This window comes from Leucopleurus acutus, assembly GCF_964270905.1.
Source record: "Leucopleurus acutus genome assembly, chromosome: 10".
NCBI classification, from domain to species: domain Eukaryota; kingdom Metazoa; phylum Chordata; class Mammalia; order Artiodactyla; family Delphinidae; genus Leucopleurus; species Leucopleurus acutus.
In genome coordinates, this window is record NC_139153.1 from 46,413,214 (window position 1) to 46,436,061 (window position 22,848).

The 22,848-nt window shown below is 44.7% G+C and overlaps 1 protein-coding gene and 1 long non-coding RNA gene across 2 annotated transcripts in view; one reads left to right on the forward strand and one right to left on the reverse strand.

The window, feature by feature from the left end:
• CCDC13 (coiled-coil domain containing 13) overlaps positions 1 to 9,002 on the reverse strand; it is a gene marked incomplete at its 3' end in the record, with an annotated part of 29,778 nt that extends 20,776 nt beyond the window's left edge. Inside the window, exons 1-5 of the mRNA XM_082849094.1 lie at positions 8,811 to 9,002; positions 7,952 to 8,178; positions 5,679 to 5,827; positions 3,615 to 3,757; positions 1,938 to 2,027 (exon numbers count right to left, since the gene is read on the reverse strand). Of these exons, the coding sequence (XP_082705220.1) occupies positions 1,938 to 2,027; positions 3,615 to 3,757; positions 5,679 to 5,827; positions 7,952 to 8,172 (603 nt within the window). The 5' untranslated portion in view covers positions 8,173 to 8,178; positions 8,811 to 9,002. The remainder of the gene's footprint in view (positions 1 to 1,937; positions 2,028 to 3,614; positions 3,758 to 5,678; positions 5,828 to 7,951; positions 8,179 to 8,810) is intronic.
• Positions 9,003 to 11,595: 2,593 nt separating this feature from the next.
• LOC309968017 overlaps positions 11,596 to 22,848 on the forward strand; it is a 170,405-nt gene continuing 159,152 nt past the window's right edge. Inside the window, exon 1 of the long non-coding RNA XR_014326554.1 lies at positions 11,596 to 11,864. This is a non-coding gene — a long non-coding RNA (uncharacterized lncRNA). The remainder of the gene's footprint in view (positions 11,865 to 22,848) is intronic.

The window sequence follows — 22,848 nt, forward strand, 5'->3', positions numbered from 1 at the left end:
CACACCACAGCTTCGTGAGGCCCCACGCAGAGTGAGGGCGTTCAGCTCCACTCTGGAATGTGCTTGGAGCTCTGGACTGGGATGTGGGGTGAGCCTGCAGGCTCCGGAGTATGGCCCAGGCTTGGGTCGCCCTGAACAGTCTAACGAGGGGGACATGGCTATTGTCCTCTCTCTGATCAGAAGATGCCCGGGAAAACACGTGTCCTGAGGAATGGAGACTGCAACCCGCCACGCACTCTTCCGTCAGAAACCTCCCAGGCTCCCTGCAGCCGCAGAATGAAGTTGGAATTCCTACTCCAGCTACCGTCAAGGCCTCCATCCACAGGTGACTTTGTTTTGTTTTGATATGTTCCCCTTTTCCTCGTCAGGGCCCCTGGGCTGCAGCCAGACGTTATCCAGCTGATGCCCAGCTAACAAACAGAATAGGAATATTGATGCTTTCCTGCTCTGAGCTTGTACTGCTTCTGCTGGAAGGGCCACCCCCATCTTCCTGCTCCAGCAGGGCCACCTGAGGAAGCCCTCATCCATCCCACCTCCTGGCTGCCTCAGGTGGAGCGTGTGCTCCCTCTGTGAACTCAGGGCCTAGGGGCTTTCTCTGAAGGCCCTGTCCCCCTCCTTCCTTTAATATGCCTACTCATCTCCCCTCTTGAACCCCCTGTGGACAGTGGGCCTGTCTTTGATTCTCTGTGTTCCAGGGCTCAGAACATTCTGTCAGGCTCAACAAGTGACTGATCAAGTAGTTTCCCATTTAGGACAGCCCCAGTCAGAGGTATGGATAAACAAGGGGCAGCTTAGAAGCGTCCCTCAGAGCTGGGAAAGGCACTGAATGACACTCAGTCTAGCGTCTGCTGAGGGCGGAGCCCCTCCATTGCCTCCCCAGCAGTGAGACAGATCTACACAAGACTAGCCTTCAGGAGACATGTTCACCCCTGACCTGGAAGCTGAGGGGCCCATCCCTTGAGGGCAGTATTCTCCTCAAGACGGCTTGATCTTGAGTCATAGACAACAGCGAAGATTGGGTGGAAAAGGGGCACTGACCTAGGAGTCCTGAGGCTTGGATTCCGTTCCACCCACTCATTTGGCTTCTTAAGAAAACCATGGGGGGAATTCCTTGGTGGTCCAGTGGTTAGGACTTGGTGCTCTCACTGCCGAGGCCCCAGGTTCAATCCCCGGTCGGGGAACTAAAATCCCATAAGCTGTGAGGTGTGGCCAAAAAAAAAAAAAAAAGAAAAGAAGACCAAGGGGAGGCCTCCTGGGATGTTCTTGAGACTCTGAGCTATTTATTGTCTGGCTTGGGCTCCGTGCTCCTCCCCGGTGGCCCACTGGGTCAGACTGCCTTCCTTTCACGGAGCTGCAATTCCCATGCCCTGAGTTTCATGGAGGCTCATTGGCTCAGAAAAACTGGAATCTTGGGAACAGCCCCATTCCCAATAGTCACTTTTACGCTGTAGATTTGGAGTTCCACAAAGGGAAGACTTCTTACAATATGGATTGCCCCAGCAAAAACCAGGGTTCCATTGAGGAGTGAGCTCCCCGTCCCTGGGTTAAGGTGGAGAGGCTGGATGTCTCTCCAGTAAGGATGCTGTAACGGACATCCTTTACAGCTGGGCTGAGAGCAGGAGGCTAATTGGATCAGGTCTTCCTTCCCTCCTGGTCGTGAAATTCTAGGATTCCAGGGTCCTCAGGCCCCTCCTGACCTCCCTCTCTGGGGACTAAATCAGAGTTAACCCCTCACCAGCCTTCACTGGGGCATTCTTGGCCTCAGACAGTAGACTTGGTCACTGTCCCCTGATGGCTATTCTGAGGATGCTGCAATGGTGGCACTGGCTCAGCAATGGGGTGGATGCCGGACAGAGGCACCTACGCCCCCATGGAAGAGGGGAGGCCCAAGCCCATGACTGCCTCACACACCCCCCAGCACAGAAGAGAATTCATACCAAGGCTCTGTCTCCCATCTGGGCCTTCAGCAGCTTGGCTCCTGCGTCGGTGGCCCCCTTGGCTGGCAGCCTGGCCAGGGCCATCTGCAGCTGAAAAAGCAAACCTGGCACTTAATATTTAATTCTGCTCAGCAGTTGCGGCGCCTGAGTGAAGGGCTCTGGTGCTGCCATCGGATGTGTGCTCACGGATCTCAGCAGTCCGTCCCTTCAGCTCATTTTAAGGCCCGTGAATGGAAGCACTCTCCTTCACAAGGCACTCTGCGACGGGAGAGGGTTTAACAGATTGTCTGCCCCACTCCCCAGTCGCAGCCTAGGATTCACGAACAGCTTAGGAAATAATGATTCTGCAACCATGGTCTGCATCTAACAACAGCCTTGGGAGGCGGAGAGAAAAGGAACTACGGACTTCACATTACAGTTGAGGACACAAGGTTCAGAGACACTGAGAAACCCGCCACTCAGGCTCATGGCCTGGTGGCCAAGACCACTGCTGTATACAGACAGCCAACCAACCCTTTAAGGGTTTCCCAATTGTCTTTCACACAAAGACCATCCCTGTCCGACAAGGCTGGGCACGACCCGCCCTCCCACCTCTCTGACCTCATCCTGCTCTAAGCTCGGCCACATTGGTCCCCTTTCAGGCCTTTATTCCTATTCAGGGCCTTTGTACCTGCTGGGTCCTCTGCATGAAGGCCTCTCCCCCACCCCTCCGAGTCTGGCCCCTTCTCATCCTCCAGGGACCCGCTGTGCATACTCCCCCCTCTAAGGGGCCCTCGATGCTGGTCTGTCTCCAGGAGGGCAAGGACCAGGCCTATTTTGCTCCCCACAGTCTCCCCAGGGCCTGGCCCAGAGCCTGCGATGGTTCTCAAAAAATACGTTATAGAATAAAGAAGGTCTAATTCAATGCCAAGTGTAATGACTGTGGAGGACTTTGGAGAGCAACAGAACTGGATTTGAAATCCGGCACCACCACATGCTGTGTGACTTGAGAAAACCTCTTAACCTCTGCCAGCCTCTGCTCCTCCAGCCACATGAGGAGAAGCTGCGTAGGTTCACTCTAGCTCCTGAGGGACCCTGAACCGCTGGGTCTTGTGCCCTCTCTTGACTGGAGGGGTCTGTCATCAGCTGTGGGAAGGTAGGGGCAGCAGAAAGAGGAAGGTGGACAAAAGTGAGACGAACTGGTGGAACGCTCCTGGCTCTAGCTTCAGATTAGCAAGGATCCCTGTTAATTTATTCAACAATGCCTTTCTGGTGCTAACTACCTGCTAGGCACTGTTCTAAGCATTTTACAGTGTTAAGTCATTTAATCCTCAGAAAACCTTGGGGTGAGTGCCGTTATAACTGCCACGTGACAGGTGGAGGAAACTGAGGCACGGAGAGCTTATACCTGGCTCCAAGTCACAACACAAGTCAGTAGTGGAGCTGAGATTCACACCCAGGTGGTCAGGCCCCAAGCTTGCGTCCTCCTTGCTATGTCGGGCTATCTCTCCACCGCCTGCGTCCTCCTTGCTTCCCGACACTCTCCCCTCTCAGGATATGACAGAGACTGAGGGACTCATTGCAAACACTGACCCACCAGCCCTTGGGAAGGACCTACAGCACCTAAGTGTGCTCCCTCTCTGGAGGAGTGGCGCGGGGTACAGGGAGCCCGGGGCAGGGGCGCCTGAGGCCCCTCACCTCTTGCTCCAGCTCCCGGATGCGGTTGCTCAGCTGCCTCGCTCTGGTCTTCGCACCCTCGGACTCTGCCATCAGCACCCGGTTCTTTTTGGACAGCTCAACAATCTTGGTGGCAGTCACATCCCCAACCACACCAGCCGTCCCTAAAATGAAGGGAAACGGTAAGGTCAATTAAAAACACAGGCCACACATCGAACAGCCTTCAGCAGCGATTTGGGCAACAATGAGTAGCTGCCCTCGGCCACCTCGTGTCTGTTGAAGAGGATTAGGACACATCAGGAGAAAAGGAGGAAGAACCTGGGGAAGGAAACCAAACCTAGAAATACAAATGGTCCAGTGGTGAGTTTTCTGGTTATGTTTTCCTCCCAGGACGCCAAAGCATTACAAATCCTGGAACTAGACATCAGAAAGAAGTCTACGAGAAGCCCTCTCTAGTCCGAAGGAAGTGGGGCTGAGAGCAAGCCAGGGCTCTCTCCCAACTCTGTCTCCAGACAAGCCTCAGTCTTGAAGCTGCAACCCCATGATAATGGGGGCATCAGCGAATGGGCAAGCACAGAAATGCTAAAATATCTGGGTAAATATAATAGACTATCTTGCAACCTCCCGTTTTTAAAACGTATAATGGTTGAAAGCAAATATGATAGCATAGTCTGACGGGATGTTCAACATATACAGACATAATACATATAAAAGCTGTAATATAAGGGGGGAGGGTACAGGGACTTATATGGTGGTCAAGTTTCTTCATTCCACTTGAAGTGGTGACATACTAATTCTAAGTAGACCATGAAAAGTTATGTGTGTTGTAAGCACTAGCGCAATCACTAAAAAAATTGTACAAAGAAATAGAAAAACTAAACTAAAGCAAACACTAAAAGTCCACCCAAAGGAAAACCAGTTCTTCAGCTGTCAGCAGCCTGTCACTGTGGCCTGGTTTAAAAACATGAACTGAGACTGTCAGACTTTTCTCTTCAAAACGTGACGTTGGAAATCAGAAATGCGGACTTCTGAGTGAGGACTGGATTTAAGAGGTCTTGAGGGAGGCTCGGGGCTGGCAATCGGATGAGGCCATGAGCACGCCAGCAGAAGCGGCAGAAGACAGGATGTGGGGCAGGCTGAAGAAGAGGGAGCAGGCCCTGTCTCCCAGGTCTCCTGGGGTGAGGAGGCATCTCTTGCTCTCCCCGGAGCCCATCAACTTCTCGACACCCTTGCAAAAGCTGCCCCTTTGCATCTGAACCCCGAGCCAGGTTAGGTGTTATCATCTGTTCAGTGTGGTTTTGTTTTAGACAGAAGAGGCCAAAGAATGGAGGGAAGCACAACAGCCTTTAAGATACCAGATTCCCCTTGCTTTTCAGTTCAGCGCTGGTCCTCTGGGTGCACCTACTCTTAAAGTCATTTCCTAGCAAAGGCAGAGAGAGACGCTCTGGCAGAGGCCAGGCGAGGCATCATGATTGCTGGCACTCTGTGATTGCTGCCACTGACTTTGTGCTTTCTCAGTCAGCCACCTGGGAATTGCTCAACGGGCATATACATCGAGCAGAGGACAGTCAGGGCCAAGGTCCCCACCAGATCTGTAAGAACAAGGTCTAGCTCATAACCACAGGGTCAGTGGTCAATGTCCAGCCCACACCCACAGGGCTAAGGTCATCTCCGGGCCCACAAAGCCAAGATCCCTAACAGACCCACAGGGTCAAGGTCTCCAGCAACAGAACCAAGGTCCGACTCCGACCTGAAGGGCCAAGGTCCACTGTACATGCTGCTGGATCCCAGGAAATCCTCCCCGAACAGCGAACTCCCCTGTCTTGTCCACCCTTCTGGAGCAGCAACAGCAAGTGGTGTAGAGTAAATGCCTACTTCCACTGGGGCTTTTTCGCGTCCATGATACAGTGTTTGAGCCAGAGCATCCAGATACAATGGGTGCCGTTGGCCCACCGAACATGTAGCGAGCATCACGGAGAACCCTTGTCATGAGTCCCAGCGGGGTCACCCACGCTGCCTCCATGGCAGCTGGACCAGCCCACCTGGACTTCAGAGCAGAAACTGTCGCAACAGCGGTGGAGCTACCTGTGAAGGCAAATCTGTCCTCTTCTATTTTCTTTTTGAGGTGTTTGATTTCAAAGTCCCTCTCCTTCAGCAACTTATACAATCGCCCGTTCTCATCCACCGTTTCCCTGAGTTGATCCCGAAGCCGTTCGATCTCGTCTTCAAGCATCCTGCAAGGCAAAGGCAGAATCACAGGAACCGATGGGCGGGGGTCAGGCCTCCACAGCCCAGGTTTATTGTACCTGGTTGGGCACTGGGTGGAGATAAGAACTGGTCTGTACAAAATAGGAATGAGAAATTAAGGGAATCTCAGTGAGCAGATTTTTAACACACTGTTCTCAAAACTGAACGATTAAGGACACACACACAAGTGAAAGGAGAAAAGTTTTTTTTTTTTTAATGTGCCAATTTTTATTTTATTTTATTTTATTATTTATTTATTTATTTATTTTTTGCGGTACGCGGGCCTCTCACTGTTGTGGCCTCTCCCGTGCGGAGCACAGGCTCCGGATGTGCAGGCTCAGCGGCCATGGCTCACAGGCCCAGCCGCTCCGCAGCATGTGGGATCCTCCCGGACCGGGACACGAAGCCACGTCCCCTGCATTGGCAGGCGGACTCTCAACCACTGCGCCACCAGGGAAGCCCGAGAAAGAAGTTTTCAATAACATGGTTTACTACGGATTCAACAGAGCTATATAAAACCCCACCCAGAGAATTCATACTCCTTTCCAGCATCCATGGAACATGCGTAAAGATGTATTATAATTTAGGCTTCAAAGGCAACCTTAGCAAATTCCAAATAATGGACATTATACAGACCATTTTCTTAATGGGAATTGACTAAAATTAGAACTCGATACTAAACAGAGAACAAAAATAAAATAAAACACAGAACTCCAAACCCATCATATGCTTGGAACTGAAAAAAAAAACCACACACATACACACACTCCTAAATTATTTATGGGTTAAGAAGAAATCATAATGTGTATTATGAAGCATTTAGAACGGATTGACTGTAGAAGCAATATGTATGAAAACTTGTGAACAGCAGCTAAAGTGATACTTAGAAGGAAATTTATAGCCTTAATTGCATATGTATATTAGAAGACGAAAGAGGAATTGTCTAAGCCTTAAGTTGAGACCAGGTCTCTGGGTCTCTCAGGTAAACCCAATAGGAGATCAGAATAGGTGGCTAGTTTTGTATATTACAATTGTCTTGCAAGTCATTTTTTTAGAACTTTAAAACATGAGGAACATGTGACTGGTGGGTCTGTGATCACTTCTACCATTAGGCATGGAGCCAGCTCCATAGAGGCAGTTGCTCAGGTAGTAAATAAGTTACGGAAATTATAGATAATAGTAATTATTAACTAACAGCTATTATTATTGTTGGTGTTATTCTACCAACAGCTCAAGTCTCCACAAATTCCAGTTTCTCTGACTTGGGGAAAGGTCATTTGGGAATAGGTCTGGGGTTAACTTAGAGCTAATATTTAGGAGCCGTATGAATTTTTTCAATTATTGAGAAATCTTTATCTTTTCCTAATTAGCATTTTTCAGTAGAACATTGTGAAAACCGAGAAACCATGAAAAGTAGAATTTGCAGATGGAGAAGATAGATTCTGGGTGAAACCAGAAGCAAAGAGATAGCTCAACAACTGCTGTGATTTTTTTTTTTTTTTTTTTTGCAAAATGACTAGAAAACAATTTTGTTTCAATCCAGACTCCTGCTTCTAACAACCAATATAAATCAATGCATCTGTGTGACATTGGCAAATTTAAAGCAAAATGAGAAGATTCTGGACTCCTTTCAACTGTTTCACCAACCATATAAAAGCAAGGAATCCATAAACTGCTTCTTTAGGACGGGTATGTTTATGTGTCTTTATGTGTCAGGGAAGGGAAATTGACACAGGAGAACAGTCGCGGATGAGGTTTGGAGTAGCGATCACCTGTGAATCATCAGAGCCAGCCAACCAGCTCCTCAAAAACCAAAACACATTTTTCACGAGAGAGAGACTACGTAAGAAAATTCAAGTGAATAAATTACACCTTGATGAGTTTCAAATTTTCCATTTGACTTTAAGTGGTTTTTGAATACACTTCATGTCAAATTATGTCCCTTTATCCGATGCAAGAGTCTTCAATAACAATCTCTGTGTCAAAACTTCTGGGTCTCAGCTGATAAACACACATCTGGTCAACCTGCCTGTCGAACTGTCTGCAATCATTCTCCCCCACCTTCCCTACCTCCCTGCAGTGCTCCTGGGAGAGTCCAAACTTGCATTTACCTCTGCTCAAAGCTGGTTTTTGAGTTCTGCTCCCCGGCTTGGAGGGCGCTGAGGCCATCAGAGATCTCCAGGGGCTCTTTTTGGTCATCAGCTCTGCTTTGGAAGCTAAGTTCTTTTTCCTTCCGTTTCTCCATCTGCTTCTGTAACCTTCTGTGCTGCATCTCCTGCATGGCCCTGAACTGGAGCCTCAAGGTGTCCTGTGAGCCTTCATCCTCTGCCATCTTGCCCTTGGAGTAGGAAAAGAAGCCTGAGCCTAAGCAAACTCCACAAACTGCTCCTTTCCCAAGAGTGCTCAGCACATAGTCAGCCCTGTCTACAACCCCCAAGCCTGGAGTTGGCTCCTTATCTTTGCATGTGTCCATGAGGAAGCTTGGAAGACCCACCCTCACTTCAGGTCCCCTGAAAGCCAAAGCTGAGCTGAGCTAAGCGTCAGCTCTCTACACACCCTCCCATGCCTGAATGTGCCACCAGACCTCGAATGGCATCAGAATACTGCCCCCCCATCACTCAGATTCAACAGTTGACTCCTTCCTGTCCCTAAAAACAGTGGCTCTCAACTCTGGCTGACCATTAGAATCTTCTAGGAGTTCCTAAAATATAGCAATGCTGGGGCACATCCCTGGACCATTTAAAATCTTAATTCCTAGGAATGGGGCTCAGACATCATTACTGTTTTTAACTAAGGTATAATTTTAGGTTGAATTATAATTTACACATAGTAAAGTGCGTAAGTCCTGAGTGTACAGCTCAATAAATCTTTACACAGGTATGCAGCCCTGGCTCCGGCCAGGGCCCCGGTGGCTGCCGGCTCCCCCAGCTCCAGCCCGGGCCCTTCTGTACTTTTCCCCCCCGCACTTACAGTGGTCACTCCGCTGCTGCTTTCTTGGGCTGCAGCAGCTCGGGCACCTCTATCAGACGCCTTCTTGCGCTGCCCCGGCAACCGTCACCAGGGAAACCAGCCACGCCGCTGCGTGACGTCCTCACGAGTCTACGGCAACCAAGAGGTCGCCGGGAGTTCGGAAAGGGACAGAGGCGCAGATGGTCCGGGTTGAGGCGGTAAGTAAATAGGCGAGGTGGGCTGACGGATGAGGGCGTCTTGTGTATGAGACTTGAAAGTTGGCCCAGTGGTCCGCTTCTGGAACATATTTTAAAAGTTTTGTGGGCCAAACGTTCTGCGCAGAGATACGCATCCCGCAGTCCTGCTGGGAGGAATTAAGGTGAATGATCCTACCAAGAAATTTAACGTAGCCATTCAGAATGTCTTTGGAAAATGTGGAAGTGTGGGGGGAAAGGTTATTTTGTGACGGTGAGTGAAAAAGGCAGGACACGAAATAGTAATTGCTAAGTAAATGAAGTTGTGTTTTTAAAAACTAAGAACGGAGGGAATTCCCTGGCGGTCCAATGGTTAAGGCTCCACGCTTCCACTGCAGGGCACAAGTTCGATCCCCAGTCGGGGAACTAAGATCCCGCATGCCCTGCATGGCGCGACCAAAACAAACAAAAAACAAAATTAAAAACCTCTAGAAACAGAAACAAGACTGCGGAGGAACGCATAGAAATATTAAAGTTAAAAATGGTTGTATTCGTGTGCTGGAATTGCAGTGCTGTGTTTTTATTTTTGCATTTTAGAGGATTTAAAATATAGTGAACATGGTTTATTTTCAAAGTGGAAAACACTTTTATGTTTGGGTTTTTTAAAAAGACACTTACCAATTTAAGTCACTGCTATATCCAGGTCTTTATAATTAGAAAGTCTTCAGATATCTCACGGTTGTTTTTCTTTCTTTTTTTCCTCATAAGGCATCCACCCACAGACGTGCATGAAGGTGGGGCACCAGTTCACATTTTGCAGAACTCTAATGCAATATCACAACCAGAATATTGACGTTGGTAATTTTACTTGTATTCGTGTGTGTGTTTAGTTCTATACAGTTTTATCATGCTTAGGCTTGCATATTCACCACCATCCTCAGATATTGAACATTTAAATCGCCACAAGGATTCTTCTTCTTGGGCTTTTGTAGCCACACCCACTTCCCTCCCTCCCCACCCCCAAAGGCCCTAATCCCTGTGACCACCAATCTGTTCTCCATTTCTAAAATTTTGTCATGTCAGACATGTTATATAAATGGAATCATATAATATGTAACCTTTGGGGACTGACTTTTTTACTCAGAATAATTTTCCAGAGCTTCATCCAAGCTGCTGTATGTGTCAGTTTGTTCCTTTTTTTTGCTGAGTAGTTTTCTATGGCATGGATGTACCACAAATTGTTTAACCATTTGCCGGTCAAAGGACATCAGGGCTGTTTCTAGTTTGGGGTTATTACAGATAAAGCTGATATAAACATTCATGTACAGGTTTTTGTGGGAACTTAACTTTTCATTTTTCTGGGATAGATGCCCAAGAGTCCAGTTGTATGATAATAACATGCTTAGGTTTGTAAGAAACCGTCAACCTATTTTGTAGAGTGGCTGTACGATTTTACATTTCTACCAGCAGTGTATGAGTTATCTACTTTCTCCATATCTTTGCCAGTGTTTGATGTTGTCACTATTTTTTATTTTAGCCATTCTAATATGTGTGTAGTGACTTCTAATTGTGGTTATAATGTGCATGATGGATAATGATATTGAACATTTTTTTCAGGTGCTTATTTGCAATCTATATATCCTCTTTGGTGCAGTGTCTCTTTATGTCTTTTTGCCCAATTTCTAACTGTTGACTTTTGAGAATTCTTTATACTTTCTAGATATTAATCGTTTGTTGGATTGTAGTTTGCAAATATTTTCTCCCATTCTGTAGCTTGCCTTTTCTCTTCACATGGGTTTTCACAGAACAAAAATGTTAAATTTTGACTAGGTCCAATTTACCAGTTTCTTTCTTTCGGTGTCAAGTGTAAGAACTCCTTGCCTAGCCCTCGATCCCAAAGACTTCCCCCTGTGATATTCTAAAAGCATTAGAGTTTTATGTTCATGATTTATTTTGGCATAATTTTTATGTAAGATGTGAGGTTTAGATTCAGATTCTTTTTTTTTTTTTGACCTGTGGCTGTCCAGTTGCTTCAGCAGTAGTTATTGAAAGGTATCCTTCCTCAACTGAATTGCTTTTGAACGTTTGTCAAAAATCAGTTGTGTAAATTCAGAAACAGCAACAAAAAACAACCCAATTCAAAAATGGGCAAAGGACTTGAAGAGATTCCTCCAAAGAAGATATACATATAGCTAATAAGCACATGTAAAGAGGCTCAACGTTACTAGCCATTAAGGAAATGCAAATCAAAGCCACAGTGGGATAACACTCCATACCCATTAGGATGGCTGTTATTAAAAAAATGGAAAATAAAAAGTGTTGTCCAAGATGTAGAAAAATTGGAACCCTTATGCATTGCTGGTGAGAGTGTAAAACGGTGCAGCTGCTGTAGAAAAGTTTGGCAGTTCCTCAAAAATTTAAACATAGAGTACGATCCAGAAATTCACTTCTGAGTATATTCCCAAAATATGGAAGCAAACAGATACTTGTACACCAATGTCCATAGTAGCACTATTTACAATAGCCAAAAGGTGGAAACAATCCAAATGTCCATCTGTAGATGAATGGATAAACAAAATGTGGTATTATCCATTAAATGGGATATTATTCAGCCATAAAAAGGAATGAAGTACCGATACATGCTACAACATGGATGAACCTTGAAAACATTATGCCAAGTGAAATAAGCCAGACACAAAAGGACAACTATTGTATAATTCCACTTATATTAGGTTCCTAGAATAGAGATTGCCAGGGAGCAGGAGAAGAGGGAAATGGGTAGTTATTATTAAAGACTATGAAGTTTCTGTTTGGAATGATGAAAAGGTTCTGGAGGCAGATGATGGTAATGGTTGCATAGCATTTTTTTGTTGTTGTTGTTGTTTTGGTTTTTGTTTTGCGGTACGCGGGCCTCTCACTGTTGTGGCCTCTCCCGTTGTGGAGCACAGGCTCCAGACACGCAGGCTCAGCAGCCATGGCTCACGGACCCAGCCGCTCCATGGCATGTGGGATCTTCCTGGACCGGGGCACAAGCCTGTGTCCCCTGCGTCGTCAGGCTGACTCTCAACCACTGCGCCAACACGGAAGCCCTATTTTTAGATTTTTAAGGAACCTCCATACTGTTCTCCATAGTGACTGTATCAACTTACATTCCTGCCAACAGTGTATGAGGGTTCCCTTTTCTCCACACCGTCTCCAGCATTTATTGTTCGAAGATTTTTTTTTTTTTTTTTTTTTTGCGGTACGCGGGCCTCTCACTGCTGTGGCCTCTCCCATTGCGGAGCACAGGCTCCGGACGCGCAGGCCCAGCGGCCACGGCCCACGGGCCCAGCCGCTCCGCGGCATGTGGGATCTTCCCGGACCGGGGCACGAACCCGTATCCCCTGCATCGGCAGGCGGACTCTCAACCACTGCGCCACCAGGGAAGCCCTGTTCGAAGATTTTTTGATGATGGCCATTCTGACCGGTGTGAGATGATATCGCACTGTAGTTTGATTTGCATTTCTCTAATGATTAATGATGTTGACCAACCTTTCATGTGTTTGTGGCAATCTGTATATCTTCTTTGGAGAAATGGCTATTTAAGTTTTCTGCCCATTTTTGGATTGGGTTGTTTGTTTTTTTGATATTGAGCTGCATGAGCTGCTGGTAAATTTTGGAGATTAATCCTTTGTCAGTTGCTTCATTTGCAAATATTTTCTCCCATTCTGATGGTTGTCTTTTCATCTTGTTCATGGTTTCCATTGCTGTGCAAAAGCTTTTAAGTTTCATTAGGTCCCATTTGTTTATTTTTGTTTTTATTTCCATTTCACTAGGAGGTGGGTCAAAAAGAATCTTGCTGTGATTTATGTCATAGAGAGTTCTGCCTATGTTTTCCTCTGAGAGTTTTATAGTGTCTGGCCTTACATTTAGGTCTTTAATCCATTTTGAGTTTATTTTTGTGTATGGTGTTATGGAGTGTTCTAATTTCATTCTTTTACATGTAGCTGTCCAATTTTCCCAGCACTACTTATTGAAGAGTCTCTCTTTTCTCCATTGTATATTCTTGCCTCCTTTATCAAAGATAAGGTGACGATATGGGCGTGCATTTATCTCTGGGCTTTCTATCCTGTTGCATTGATCTATGTTTCCGTTTCTGTGCCAGTACCATATTGTCTTTATTACTGTAGCTTTGTAGTATAGTCTGAAGTCCAGGAGCCTGATTACCCCAGCTCCGTTTTTCTTTCTCAAGATTGCTTTGGCTATTCAGGGTCTTTTGTGTTTGCACACAGATTGTGAAATTTTTTGTTCTAGTTCTGTGAAAAATCCCAGTGGTAGTTTGATAGGGATTGCATTGAAATTGTAGATTGCTTTGGTTAGTATAGTCATTTTCACAATGTTTATTCTTCCAATCCAAGAACATGGTATATCTCTCCATCTACTTGTCTCATCTTTAATTTCTTTCATTAGTGTCTTATAATTCTCTGCATACAGGTCTTTTGTCTCCTTAGGTAGGTTTATTCCTAGGTATTTTATTCTTTTTGTTGCAATGGGAAATGGGAGTGTTTTCTTAATTTCACTTTCAGATTTTTCATCATTAGTGTATAGGAATGCAAGAGACTTCTGTGCATTAATTTTGTATCCTGCTACTTTACCAAATTCATTGATTAGCTCTAGTAGTTTTCTGGTAGCATCTTTAGGATTCTTTATGTATAGCATCATGTCATCTGCAAACAGTGACAGCTTTACTTCTTCTTTTCCGATTTGGATTCCTTTTATTTCTTTTTCTTCTCTGAGTTCTGTGGCTAAAACTTCCAAAACTATGTTGAATAAGAGTGGTGAGAGTGCGCAACCTTGTCTTGTTCCTGATCTTAGTGGAAATGGTTTCAGTTTTTCACCATTGAGGACGATGTTGGCTGTGGGTTTGTCATATATGGCCTTTATTATGTTGAGGTAAGTTCCCTCTATGCCTACTTACTGGAGGGTTTTTATCATAAACGGGTGCTGAATTTTGTCAAAAGCTTTCTCCGTATCTATTGAGATGATCATATGGTCTTTCTCCTTCAATTTGTTAATATGGTGTATCACATTGATTGACTTGCGTATATTGAAGAATCCTTGCATTCCTGGGATAAACCCCACTTGATCATGGTGTATGATCCTTTTAATGTGCTGTTGGATTCCGTTTGCTAGTATATTGTTGAGGATTTTTGCATCTATGTTCATCAGTGATATTGGTCTGTAGTTTTCTTTTTTTGTGACATCTTTGTCTGGTTTTGGTATCAGGGTGATGGTGGCCTCGTAGAATGAATTTGGAAGTGTTCCTTCCTCTGCTGTATTTTGGAAGAGTTTGAGAAGGATAGGTGTTATCTCTTCTCTAAATGTTGATAGAATTCGCCTGTGAAGCCATCTGGTCCTGGGCTTTGGTTTGTTGGAAGATTTTTAATCATAGTTTCAATTTCAGTGCTTGTGATTGGTCTGTTCATATTTTCTATTTCTTCCTGATTCAGTCTTGGCAGGTTGTACATTACTAAGAATTTGTCCATTTTATTGGCATAGAGTTGCTTGTAGTAATGTCGATGAACTTTTGTATTTCTGCAGTGTCAGTTGTTACTTCCCCTTTTTCATTTCTAATTCTATTGATTTGAGTCCTCTCCCTTTTTTTCTTGATGAGTCTGTCTAATGGTTTATCTTTTCAAAGAACCAGCTTTTAGTTTTATTGATCTTTGCTATCGTTTCGTTCATTTCTTTTTCATTTATTTCTGATATGATCTTTATGATTTCTTTCCTTCTGCTAACTTTGGGGTTTTTTTGTTCTTCTTTCTCTAATTGTTTTAGGTGTAAGGTTAGGTTGTTTATTTGAGAGGTTTATTGTTTCTTAAGGTAGGATTGTATTGCTATAAACTTCCCTCTTAGAACTGCTTTTGCTGCATCACATAGGTTTTAGGTTGTCGTGTGTCCATTGTCATTTGTTCCTAGGTATTTTTTGATTTCCTCTTTGATTTCTTCAGTGATCACTTTGTTATTAAGTAGTGTATTGTTTAGCCTCCATGTGTTTGTATTTTTTTTTACAGATCTTTTCCTGTAATTGATATCTAGTCTCATAGCCTTGTGGTCAGAAAAGATACTTGATACAATTTCAATTTTCTTAAATTTACAAAGGCTTGATTTGTGACCCAAGATAGGATCTATCCTGGAGAATGTTCCATGAGCACTTGAGAAAATTTTGTATTCTGTTGTTTTTGGATGGCATATCCTATAAATATCAATTAAGTCCATCTTGTTTAATGTATCATTTAAAGCTTGTGTTTCCTTATTTATTTTCATTTTGGATGATCTGTCCATTGGTGAAAGTGGGGTGTTAAAGTCCCCTACTATGAATGTGTTACTGCCGATTTCTCCTTTTATGGCTGTTAGTATTTGCCTTATGTATTGAGGTGCTCCTATGTTGGGTGCATAAATATTTACAATTGTTATATCTTCTTCTTGGATTGATCCCTTGATCATTATATAGTGTCCTTCTTTGTCTCTTGTAATAATCTTTATTTTAAAGTCTATTTTGTCTGATATGAGAATTGTTCCTCCAGCTTTCTTTTGATTTCCACTTGCATGGAATATCTTTTTCCATCCCCTCACTTTCAGTCTGTATGTGTCCCTAGGTCTGAAGTGGGTCTCTTGTAGACAGCACATATATGGGTGTTTGTATGGGTTTTTGTATCCATTCAGCCAGTCTGTATCTTGTAGTGGGAGCATTTAATCCATTTACATTTAAGGTAATTATTGATATGTATGTTCCTATTCCCATTTTCGTAACTGTTTTGGGCTTGTTATTGTAGGTCTTTTCCTTCTCTTGTGTTTCTTGCCTAGAGAAGTTCCTTTAGCATTTGTTGTAAAGCTGGTTTGGTGGTGCTGAACTCTCTCAGCTTTTGCTTGTCTGTAAAGATTTTTAATTCTCCAACAAATCTGAATGAGATCCTTGCTGGGTAATCTTGGTTGTAGGTTTTTCTCCTTCATCACTTTAAATATGTCCTGCCACTCCCTTCTGGCTTGCAGTTTCTGCTGAAAGATCACCTTGTGGGGATTCCCTTGTGTGTTATTTTTCCCTTGCTGCTTTTAATATGTTTTCTTTGTATTTAATTTTTGATAGTTTGATTAATGTGTGTCTTGGCGTGTTTCTTCTTGGATTAATTCTGTATGGGAGTCTCTGTGCTTCCTGGACTTGATTAACTATTTCCTTTCCCATATAAGGGAAGTGTTCAACTATAATCTCTTCAAATATTTTCTCAGTCCCTTTCTTTTACTCTTCTTCTTCTGGGAACACTTTAATTCAAATGTTGGTGAGTTTAATATTGTCCCAGAGGTCTCTGAGACTGTCCTCAGTTCTTTTCATTCTTTTTTCTTTATTCTGCTCTGCAGTAGTTATTTCCACTATTTTATCTTCCAGGTCACTTATCCGTTCTTCTGCCTCAGTTATTCTGCTATTAATCCCTTCTAGAGTATTTTAAATTTCATTTATTGTGTTTTGCATCATTGTTTGTCTCCTCTTTAGTTCTTGTAGGTCCTTGTTAAATGTTTCTTGCATTTTCTCTATTCTATTTCCAGGATTTTGGATCGTCTTTACTATCATTATTCTGAATTCTTTTTCAGATAGACTGCCTATTTCCTCTTCATAGTTTTGGTCTGGTGTTTTTTGACCTTGCTCCTTCATCTGCTGTGTGTTTTTCTGTCTTCTCATTTTGCTTATCTTACTGTGTTTGGCGTCTCCTTTTTGCAGGCTGCAGGTTCGTAGTTCCCGTTGTTTTTGGTGTCTGTCCCCAGTGGCTACAGTTGGTTCAGTGGGTTGTGTAGGCTTCCTGGTGGAGGGGAGTAGTGTCTGTGTTTTGGTGGATGAGGCTGGATCTTGTGTTTCTGGTGGGCAGGTCCACGTCTGGTGGTGTGTTTTGGGGTTTCTGTGGCCTTTTTACGATTTTAGGCAGCCTCTGTGCTAATGGGTGGGGTTGTGTTCCTGTCTTGCTAGTTGTTTGGCATAGGGTGTCCAGCACTGTAGCTTGCTGGTCGTTGAGTGAAGCTGGGTCTTGGTGTTGAGATGGAGATCTGTGGGAGATTTTTGCCGTTTGATATTACGTAGAGCTGGGAGGTCTCTTGTGGACCAGTGTCCTGAAGTTGGCTTTCCCACCTCAGAGGCACAGCACTGACTTCTGGCTGGAGCACCAAGAGCCTTTCATCAACATGGCTCAGAATAAAAGGGAGAAAAAGTAGAAAGAAAGAAAGATAAAAGATAAAATAAAATAAAATAAAGTAAGATAAAATAAAATAAAGTTATTAAAATAAAAAATTTATTAAGAAAAAAATTTGAAAAACAAAAATAATTAAAAAACAGACGGACAGAACCCTAGGACAAATGGTGGAAGCAAAGCTATACAGACAAAATCTCTCACAGAAGCATACACATACACACTCACAAAAAGAGGAAAAGGGGAAAAAATAATATATCTTGCTCTCAAAGTCCACCTCCTCAATTTGGAACGATTCTTTGTCTATTCAGGTATTCCACAGATGCAGGGTATATCAAGTTGATTGTGGAGATTTAATCCGCTGCATCTGAGGCTGCTGGGAGAAATTTCCGTTTTTCTTCTTTGTTCGCACAGCTCCTGGGGTTCAGCTTTGGGTTTGGCTCCGCCTCTGCGTGTAAGTCGCCTGAGGGCGTCTGTTCTTCGCTCAGACAGGACGGGGTTAAGGGAGCAGCTGATTCGGGCGCTGTGGCTCACTCAGGCCGCGGGGAGGGAGGGGCACGGAGCGCGGGGCGAGCCTTCGGCGCCAGAGGCCGGCGTGACGTTGCACCAGCCTGAGGCGCGCCGTGCGTTCTCCCGGGGAAGTTGTCCCTGGATCACGGGACCCTGGCAGTGGCGGGCTGCACAGGCTCCCGGGAGGGGCGATGTGGACAGTGACCTGTGCTCGCACACAGGCTTCTTGTTGGTGGCAGCAGCAGCCTTAGCGTCTCATGTCTGTCTCTGGGGTCTGCGCTGTTAGCCGCGGCTCGCGCCCGTCTCTGGAGCTCCTTTAAGCTGCGCTCTTAATCCCCTCTCCTCGCGCACCAGGAAACAAAGAGGGAAGAAAAAGTCTCTTGCCTCTTCGGCAGCTCCAGACTTTTTCCCGGACTCCCTCCCGGGTGCCGTGGTGCACTAACCCCCTGCAGGCTGTGTTCACGCCGCCAGTCCTCTCCCTGGGATCCGGCCGAAGCCCGAGCCTCAGCTCCCAGCCCCCGGCCACCCCGGCAGGTTAGCAGACAAGCCTCTCGGGCCGGTGAGTGCCGGTCGGCACCGATTCTCTGTGCGGGAATCTCCCCGCTTTACCCTTCGCACCCCTGTTGCTGTGTTCTCGTCCGCCACCCGCAGTCTCCGCCCGCGAAGGGGCTTCCTAGTGTGTGGAAAGCTTTCCTCCTTCACAGCTCCCTCCCACTGGTGCAGGTCCTGTCGCTATTCTTTTGTCTCTGTTTATTCTTTTTACTTTTGCCCTACCCAGGTACGTGCGGAATTTCTTGCCTCTTGGGAGGTGTGAGGTCTTCTGCCAGCGTTCAGTGGGTGTTCTGTAGGAGCAGTTCCACGTGTAGGTGTATTTCGTATGTATCTGTGGGGAGGAAGTTGATCTCCGCGTCTTACGCTTCCGCCATTTTCCTCAACTCCTCTATGTGGGGCCTTATGTGTGAGGTGGTTCCTGCTTGGTTAATCATCCCATTTGTGATGTGGACCCTTTTGTGTAAGGTTGTTCTTGTTTGGTTCCTCATGCTCTTTCTGTTGGCCCTTTGGTTTGAAGTGGTTCCTGCTGGGTTCTTCATCCCCTTTGTTATGTTGCCCCTTCGTTGTGAGGTTGTTCTTGCTGGGTTCCTCATCACCTGAGTGATGTGGGCTTTTGCCGTGAGGTGGTTCTTGCTGGGTTCCTCATCCCCTTTGTGATGTGGGACCTTTGCCGTGAGATGGTTCTTGCTTGGTTCCTCATCCTTTTTTTTTTTTTTGTGGTACGCGGGCCTCCCACTGTTGTGGCCTCTCCGTTTGCGGAGCTCAGGCTCCGGACCCGCAGACTCAGTGGCCACGGCTCACGGACCCAGCTGTTCCGCAGCATGTGGGATCTTCCCGGAACTGGGCACGAACCCACGTCCCCTGCATCCGCAGGCGGACTCTCAACCACTGCACCACCGGGGAAACCCCTCATCCCTTTTTTGATGTGGGCTTCTGGTTTGAGGTGGTTCCTACTGGGTTCGTGTTCCCCTTGCGATGTGGGCCCTTTTGTGTGAGGTGGTTCATGCTGGGTTCCTCATCCCCTTTGTGATGTGGGCCCTTTGGTATGAGTTTGTTCCTGCTGGGTTGTTCATCCCCTTTGTGATGTGAGCTTTCGGTGTGATGTGGTTCCTGCTTGGTTCCTCATCCCATTTGTGATGTGGGCCCTTTGGTGTGAAGTGGCTCCTGCTGCGTTCCTCATTCCCTTTGTGATGTTGGCTTTTGTTTTCAAGGGGTTCCTGCTGGGTTCCTCATCCCCTTTGTGATGTGTGCCCTTTGGTGTGAGTTTGTTCCTGCTGGGTTGTTCATCCCTTTGTAATGTGTTTTTTTGCTGTAAGGTGGTTCCTGCTTTCTTTATCTTTTCAAAGAACCAGCTTTTAGTTTTACTGATCTTTGCTATCGTTTCCTTCATTTCTTTTTCATTTATTTCTGATCTGATCTTTATGATTTCTTTCCTTCTGCTAACTTTGGGGGTTTTTTTGTTCTTCTTTCTCTGATTTCTTTAGGTGCAAGGTTAGGTTGTTTATTCGAGATGTTTCCTGTTTCTTAAGGTAGGATTGTATTGCTGTAAACTTCCCTCTTAGAACTACTTTCACTGTATCCCATAGGTTTTGGGTCATCGTGTCTCCATTGTCATTTGTTTCTAGGTATTTTTTGATTTCCTCTTTGATTTCTTCAGTGATCTCTTGGTTATTAAGTAGTGTATTGTTTAGTAGCCTCCATGTGTTTGTATTTTTTACAGATTTTTTTCTGTAACTGATATCTAGTCTCATAGCATTGTGGTCAGAAAAGATACTTGATACGATTTCAATTTTCTTAAATTTACCAAGGTTTGACTTGTGACCCGAGATATGATCTATCCTGGAGAATGTTCTATGAGCACTTGAGAAGAAAGTGTATTCTGTTGTTTTGGATGGAATGTCCTATAAATATCAATTAAATCCCTCTTGTTTAATGTGTCATTTAAAGCTTGTGTTTCCTTATTTATTTTCATTTTGGATGATCTGTCCATTGGTGAAAGTGGGGTGTTAAAGTCCCCTACTATGATTGTTACTGTCGATTTCCCCTTTTATGGCTGTTAGTGTTTGCCTTATGTATTGAGGTGCTCCTATGTTGGGTGCATAAATATTTACAATTGTTATATCTTCTTCTTGGATTGATCCCTTGATCATTATGTAGTATCCTTCTTTGTCTCTTGTATTAGTCTTTAAAGTCTATTTTGTCTGATATGACAATTGCTACTCCAGCTTCCTTTTGATTTCCATTTGCATGGAATATCTTTTCCATCCCCTCACTTTCAGTCTGTATGTGTCCCTAGGTCTGAACTGGGTCTCTTGTAGACAGCATATATACGGGTCTTGTTTTTGTATCCATTCAGCCAGTCTATGTCTTTTAGTTGGAGAAGTTAATCCATTTACATTCAAGGTAATTATCGATATGTATGTTCCTATTACCATTTTCTTAACTGTTTTGGGTTTGTTATTGTCTTTCCCTTCTTTGTGTTTCCTGCCTAGAGAAGTTCCTTTAGCATTTGTTGTAAAGCTGGTTTGGTGGTGCTGAATTCTCTTAGCTTTTGCTTGTCTGTAAAGGTTTTAATTTCTCCATCAAATCTGAATGAGATCCTTGCTGGGTAGAGTAATCTTGGTTGTAGGTTTTTCTCCTTCATCACTTTAAATATGTACTGCCTCTCCCTTCTGGCTTGCAGAGTTTCTGCTGAAAGATCAGCTGTTAACCTTATGGGGATTCCCTTGTATGTTATTTGTTGTTTTTCCCTTGCTGCTTTTTTGTGTGTGTGTGGTACGCGGGCCTCTCACTGTTGTGGCCTTTCCCCTTGTGGAGCACAGGCTCCAGACGCCCAGGCTCAGTGGCCATGGCTCACGGGCCCCGCCTCTCTGCGGCATGTGGGATCTTCCCGGACTGGGGCACAAACCCGTGTCCCCTGCATTGGCAGGCGGACTCTCAGCCACTGCGCCACCAGGGAAGCCCTTCCTTGCTGCTTTTAATATTTTTTCTTTGTATTTAATTTTTGACAGTTTGATTAAATGTGTCTTGGTGTGTTTCTCCTTGGATTTATCCTGTACGGGACTCTCTGTGCTTCCTGGACTTGACTAACTATTTCCTTACCCATATTAGGGAAGTTTTCAACTATAATGTCTTCAAATATTTTCTCAGTCCCTTTCTTTTTCTATTCTTCTGGGACCCCTATAATTCGAATGTTGGTGCATTTAATATTGTCCCAGAGGTCTCTGAGACTGTCCTCAATTCTTTTCATTCTTTTTCCTTTATTCTGCTCTGCAGTAGTTATTTGCACTATTTTATCTTCTAGGTCACTTATCTGTTCTTCTGCCTCAGTTATTCTGCTATTGATCCCTTCTAGAGAATTTTTAATTTCATTTATTGTGTTGTTCATGATTATTTGTTTGCTGTCTAGTTCTTCTAGGTCCTTGTTAAACGTTTCTTTTATTTTCTCCATTCTGTTTCCAAGATTTTGGATCATCTTTATTATCATTATTCTGAATTCTTTTTCAGGTAGACTGCCTATTTCCTCTTCATTTGTTAGGTCTGGTGGGTTTTTACCTTGCTCCTTCATCTGCTGTGTGTTTCTCTGTCTTCTCATTTTGCTTATCTTACTGTGTTTGGGGTCTCCTTTTCGCAGGCAGCAGGTTCGTAGTTCCCATTGTTTTTGGTGTCTCCCCCAGTGGCTAAGGTTGGTTAATTGGGTTGTGTAGGCTTCCTGGTGGAGGGGACTAGTGCCTGTGTTCTTGTGGATGAGGCTGGATCTTGTCTTTCTGGTGGGCAGGACCACGTCTGCTGGTGTGTTTTGGGGTGTCTGTGACCTTATTATGATTTTAGGCAGCCTCTCTGCTAATGGGTGGGGTTGTGTTCCTGTCTTGCTAGTTGTTTGGCATAGGGTGTCCAGCACTGTAGCTTGCTGGTCGTTGAGTGGAGCTGGGTCTTGGCATTCAGATGGAGATCTGTGGGAGATTTTCGCCGTTTGATATTACGTGGAGCTGGGAGGTCTCTGGTGGACCAATGTCCTGAAATTCGCTCTCCCACCTCAGAGACACAGCCCTGACTCCTGGCTGGAGCACCAAGAGCCTGCCATCCACACGGCTCAGACAAGTGCGGGGCCCCGAGGGTGGACTCTGCATAGCATTTTAAATATACTTAGTGCCACTGAACTGTACACTTAAAAATGCTTAAAATAGTAAATTGCTATGTATGTTTTATAGTAAAAATTTTTTTTAAATCAGTTGAGCATATTTGTTTGGGTCTAAATGCTCTTTTTCCTAATCGCTAAATTACGTCCTTCCCACAGTTCAGTGTAGCTCCAACTTTAAACTGGGATCTTTATCTTTTTTTAGATGATAAGATCACCAAATAGATTTCTCTTCACTGAAATAATATTCTCTCTCCCACAGATAAGTAAATATAACATAAGCAGTTAGTGATTCTCCTCTTACTATGAGAAGCAAAATTGAATTGACTAAAGTCTGTCAGAAGTAAGAATACCTAGGCTTTAGCTCTCTGACATTAGTCAAGTCCCAAGTCCCAACTTTCTTCTTAAAATAGCAATAGTAAATTTATTCCTGTGATAACAAATAGGTCACG